We start from the raw sequence: 6,000 nt of genomic DNA on the forward strand, positions 1-6,000 counted from the left end.
GCCATTAACTAAAACTGAGAAATACAATCCCCATCCTAACTGGGCAAAGTGATCATCACTCACTAACAGCTAGAAACCTCACTCCTAATTGCCCAAATCTCACTGATACCTTGAATAAGACAAAAGCTAAACCACATTGTTCTCTACAATTGAAGGTCACTAGTTTGCTCTCAACCCCAATGCTGCTACTCTGCTTCCTGCCCTCATATCCAGGAAAACAGCTAGAAACTATATTCTCTCTACTATTGTCTATGTTTGAAAAAAATTTTAATTTACACCCTGTAAGTGATGGCTCTGGCAGAGCAAAGTAACTAGTCTTTACTAGTTTAATAGAAATAAAAGTAAATAATAGAAAAAAAGTTTAAATAATAAAAAAATACATATTTTTAAAAAGAGCATATAGGATGACTCTAGGCCATGTCTAAAGATATATGGTTTTGATGCTTTAAGAGAAACAGTCTACAATTAAAGATCTGAATGTTTAAAAAAAAGAGACTTAAAAGAATGCATTTAAGTCAAATTCCACATCTTTGTTCCAAACATCTTATAATTATGGAACAGCAATGTCTCCTTGCCCTAGAGACAGCCTTTCCTCATTAGTCTGGTTCATAAACTTGGGTTCTAAAAAACAAATTCACCATAGAGCTCATCTAATAGTCAATAACAGAAAAAACGAGCATTTTTGGAAGAATTTTTGCAAGCAGTACAAAGGTAACAGCTCATTTAATTTTTCTCTTTAATCTCATGCTAGAACACAACAGTTAATAAATACTTAAGAAATCCTCATTAGGTGGCATACAATTCCCACACGTAAAACAAGTTTCTCACAACTCAAGATTTTAAAATCCAGTTATTAGTTTCTCAAACTTCACATAATCTAAAGTAAACAGGAGCAGCCCAGCGATATGGATTTTCCAAAGTATCACTCCACCCACCCACTCTCCCCAAAGGGACTCATCAGTATGCCTCTGGTAATTCCTCTTCAAGTGACCCAAACTTAACAGAAATTTCAGAAAGGAAATTATAGCTATTCCTTCAGTTCCCAACATTTATTCCACCTAATTTTTTTTTTAGGTTGGCAATGATCTTCTGCACTTAAAACAGGAATATTAGCATAATTTCCAGAGAATATCTATCTAATTCTCTGAGAAAGGAAAAATCACAGCACCAGCTCAACACAAACCAAGCTGAAAGGACTGTGCAAGGAGGAAAGCAAGGTTTTTCTAGGTTCTGGTTTTTTAAACCTATAGAAGGCCTTTGGACAGAGGTACAGAATTAGGCTTCTTGGAACTTAAGTCCAGGAACCTAATTAGCACTTTCATTTTGGGGGCATGAGTTTTCCCTTACCCTTTTCTATAGCCAAACTTTAATGTGGCCCAATTAAGAAAACAATGAGAGGTTACAAAAGTCTACAAAAAGATCCTATTTACAGGAGGTAAACCAAATTCATTTTTTTTTTAATCAAATAGTTTACAATGGTATTTTCTGCCTTTCTAAAAGAAAATTCTCACTGGCAGCTGTCTGTCTGCCTATATTAAAGTATCCTGAACATCCTGGATTTTGTTATTATCCTCCAAATTAAACAAACAAACAAGTTTACTACTAATTTATCAACCGGAAATACTCTAAGTCTAGGCGAACACATCATAAACAAAATTAAGTACCTAGAGACGAAGAATGAAACTCAGGGTTAATAATTATTTTGAATTTTTCTTATTGGTGTCTCTTAATAATGAAAGGAATCAAACTCCAGGTTTAATACAGAACATTTAATAACACTTTTCAAAGGCAATTCTCTATTTATTTTGCTCTTTAAAAAGGTTTACACTGTATGTTTAAAGACAAATTCTATAATCACAGGAAATTTTTCCCGAAAGGGTGTGTGAATCTTTAGCCACCTCATATATTTGTAATATCACTCACTTTCCATTCTAAAAGACTATTATTTTGTTGATTAAGAGTTACAACCAGATGTATATGATGGTGGCTCCTAATGTGACTAACTTACCACCAGCAAAGGCAAATTTAGCTAAACACCCATTCAAAGACTACAACAAACGAAGTTTCTTTCTCCTTTAAGGCAGCCACTTTTGAACTAGAACTCCAGGACTTAATCCAGCCTCCTACCGAGTGAGGAAAAAACCGCTTTTCTTCTGAGCAGTATAGTCCTAAATTTGCCTTAAAAAATAGTTACAAGTACGTATGGGGTATCTTTTGGGGGTGATGAAAAGTGTTCTAACACCGATTGTGGCGATGGTTGTAGACCTCTGTGAATATACTAAAAACTACGGAATTGCACACTTTAAACTGATGAATTGTATGGTATATAAATTATATCTCAATAAAGCTGTTATTTCAAAACGTAATCAAAAACTCTTCCTTCACTCAAGGATGTTTCCATTGATAAACCTTTTCTCCACATGTTAAGGGTTTAAGGTAGCCAAAGAATCACAACTAGAGAAAAATTCTGTGACACCAAGGAAACTGGGAAAATAATAGAGAGAATTAGGCCAAAGTCAATCAAACCCAAAATTAGAGAGAATGACAGGCTGGAATGAGAGTAAATACACTCCATATCATTAACACCTCTACCAGACAAAGAAATGTGTTATTTAAGTTCCTCCCTGTTCCTAAGGGTGGAACCAATAGGCTCACTCAAAGATGCTGACTGTATTAAAACACTTAAAAGGTTTACACTTTGGCTATAAAGATGAAGAAATCAAACTAATGACCAGAAGAAGTTAAAAAAAATCTGTCTACTGTGTCATCTGGGGTTTGATTTAAATCCTTGCCTTTTAGATACTGCCAAAGAAGAAATCTGTGGAATCTGCCTATCCATGGCCAAATGTTAGATGTTTGAGGGCAAGAAAGAAAGTTACTAAAGCCATCAAATATATTCCAATCAAACTTGAGAGACTCAAAGAAGTATTTACTTAGCAGCCAACTATTTTTTGGCTAAAAGTTACACTCCTAAAATTAATCATCTCCAAATACCACAAAGTGACATGGAAAATATAATTCGTCCTTAAAAAGACATCTGAGTACATCGAGGAGGAAATGAAAATTTGCATTTTAAAGGTAACAAAACCAGGAATCGGATTAATTGCAAATTAAAAAAAAAAAAAAACCACCAAGAAACAAGCCTGGCTACCCTATATACTTGATGTTAATTTGAAACAAAGGTGTGTTTATTTCCCTCTAAACTTTTAACTCAGGATTTGAGTAGTCTTCTTGATTTATCTTTTAGCACATTTATCTTACTGTACTTTCACAAATTTCTGTGAACCCCAAGTTTTCAGAAGCCAAGCAGTATAGGACTCTCACTGCCAGAGCAGCTATAAACTGAAGCTATACAAGTGGCATTAATTAACCATACAAAGTAAGAACAGAAGGAAATAGAAATGCTGTATAGTTCTTCCCCTTACCTCCTAACTACAAGTAAAACACCAGTAGCCCCAATCCCCATTTTAATACAGCCACTTGTGTTCCAAAAACTTAGTGAACAAAAAACACCTAGAAACACAAGCATTAAAAAGCTAATGCCATGGAAAATACTTCATACTTCTTGGGGCTTTTTGTTGCTTTATTTCAACTATATGAAACTACTTGTTCAGTTAGCTTCCTAAAACAAAACAGTTCCTAAAACAAAGACTGTTTATATCTCTTAAGAAGTCTTTGTTCCAACAAGACCCTCCTCAAGAGCTACAACTTCTGGAAAATTTTCCCTTTTTGTGGTTATATCAACAACAAGTATTCCCAAACTCCTTCCATTTGGCATGGGAGTTGGTTAAACAAAGGAGGAAGCAAGCCCCCTCCACACAAAGGAGGTCTCCAAAACAGACCCTGGCGACGTGTGTAGACGGTGCCTCTTCCCACCCTTGCTCAGGCTGTAGTACGCACTCCTCAATACAAAATGGTGGCCATGATGCTGTCTGACACTCAGAGTGGGAAAAGACAATAACACCATCACACATCCTGCAGCGCTTTCCACTAACGTCCTGGCCAAGATGAGCAAACAGGCAGCCAAACTTAACCACAGCCACACTATCTTTTGTGGGAAAAGAACCCTAAAAAACAGAATAAGAAAGTAAGATAAAGGCTTTACCCTAGTCCTGTACCACAATACCAACATGGAGGACCACTCACTCCCAGGAACCCGGCTCCACGCACTCTGGTTACCAAGAATTTAAACGGCCTCGTTTCTGGATAAAACCCCATCACGGCAAACGTCCACTTCCTAACGTGTGACATCAAACTCCAACTGCCAAGCGTTTGAGACGGGCCCCATCCGTCACGAGCTCGAGCCCTGGCTCCAGCAGCGCGGGTTTAACTTCTGCAGGCCTCCGCTCCCTGAGACGCGCTCCCCTCAGGCAGCCCCGTCCCCCGCCGCTCCCCGCAGAGACGCGGCCGCTTCCAGCCTCGCCCCCAGCCCCGCCGAGTAGGCGACTCTCCGAGGCGCGTACTTCATCTCCACTGTCGAGTTGGTCCGGCGAAAACTCAGGCACGGGGTCCGTATTTCAACTCGGGGGGAGGGACGGCACAGGCAGACGCAGGAGGGACGGGCCCCCCTCAAAGCGGCTTTCCGAGACGCAGCGGGCAGGGACGAGACCCCCACGACCCCAAGTGTCACTACAAAGAGCAGGCGGGGGGGGCCTCCCGGGGGCGGGGCGGGCTCCTGACCTGCGGCGGCCGTTAAACTCCCTCCCAACGGCCCCCGCCGGCCAACCGCCGCTGAGGCCGGCCCGGACGCTGCCCGCCGACGGTGGGCAGCCGAGCAGGGGCGCCCCGGGGGGCAGGGAGGGGGCGGCCCGGCTCTCCGCGACGAGCGTTGGGGCCGTTAGGGGGCTGCGGAGCCCCGGCCCGGGCGCCCCGGACAGCGCGGGGGGCCGCGGGGGGGAACGCGAGCGCTGCCGGCCCCGCCGGCCCGCACCCCAGTCCGGCCGCCCGCCGGCCCTCCGCGCCCGGCGCCCCGCACCACCGCCCCCGCACACGGCCGCCGCGCGCCCGCCCGCCGCTCCTCCCGGCCCGGGAGACACGCAGGCCGGGGGCCAGCGGGGTGGGCGCCCCGGCCCGCAGGGTGGGACGCCCAGGTGAGGCCGCTCCGGGCCGCCGCCGCCGCCACACAAAGGACCGGGCGCCGCCGCCATATTGAGAACTTTCCTCAGCGCGACAACTCGCGCTCCCCGCCCCCACTCTCCCCGCCGCCCGCACCCCCTCACAAGGCTCCCCACCCCCTCACACCGAAACACGCACCCCCACACCCGCACCCACGCTTCCCGCAGCCTACCTCACGCCCGCATCCCCGCCTCACACAGCCCACCTCACACCCGCACCCCCACTTCACACACAGCCCACCTCACACCGCCGCCCCCACTTCACACACAGCCTACCTCACCGCCGGCCCCACAGCCCCCTCGCACCCCCTCACCCCCACGCCCCCTCGTCGCCCCGGCACCCCCTCGCCCCGGCACCCCCTCACACCCATCCCACACACCCGCCCCCCGACACACACCCGCGCCCCCGCCTCAGCCGGCCGCACGCAGCCGGCGCCCGGGGAGCCCCGGCCCGGCCCCGGGACCGAGGCCCCGCGCCCCCTCCGGGCCCCGGAGCGACCCCCGCACCCGGGCCGAACCCGGGCCCCGCCGCGCGTCCCCGCCGCGCCCCCTCGGCCCCGACCCCCGGGCGACCCGGCCGCGAGCGGGCGGGCGCCGGCCACTCACCGGCGGCGGCCGCACCTTACAGATGCCCGTCTGCTCGGCGATGGGCCGGATCTTGTGGATGAAGGCGAAGGGGTCGGCGAACTCCTCCCAGCTGGGCTCGAAGACCGGGCACTCGGGCGGCGGCAGGAACTCGCCCAGCGGGCCCGGGCCCCCGAGCGGCGGCGCCGCGGCCGCCTCCATCCCCGCGCGGTCCGGCCGAGCCCTCGGCCTGCTCTGCCTCCTCCTCCTCCTCCTTCGCCGACGACGACGCCGCCGTCTCGCCGCGAGCCCACGCCGTGCG

The 6,000-nt window shown here is 48.3% G+C and overlaps 1 protein-coding gene across 5 annotated transcripts in view; it reads right to left on the minus strand.

Moving 5' to 3' along the window:
* KDM5B (lysine demethylase 5B) overlaps window positions 1–6,000 on the minus strand; it is a 78,016-nt gene extending 72,016 nt beyond the window's left edge. The window contains exon 1 of one of the 5 annotated variants that reach the window (XM_023632600.2): window positions 5,721–6,000. In XM_023632600.2, coding sequence (XP_023488368.2) covers window positions 5,721–5,900 — 180 coding nt within the window. In that variant the 5' untranslated portion in view covers window positions 5,901–6,000. Of the gene's footprint in view, window positions 1–4,105; window positions 5,125–5,720 lie in introns of those variants that run through there. The other 4 variants (XM_070255925.1, XM_070255929.1, XM_070255926.1 and 1 more) reach the window with 4 other exon arrangements.

This window comes from Equus caballus, chromosome 30 (assembly GCF_041296265.1).
Source record: "Equus caballus isolate H_3958 breed thoroughbred chromosome 30, TB-T2T, whole genome shotgun sequence".
Classification (NCBI taxonomy): domain Eukaryota; kingdom Metazoa; phylum Chordata; class Mammalia; order Perissodactyla; family Equidae; genus Equus; species Equus caballus.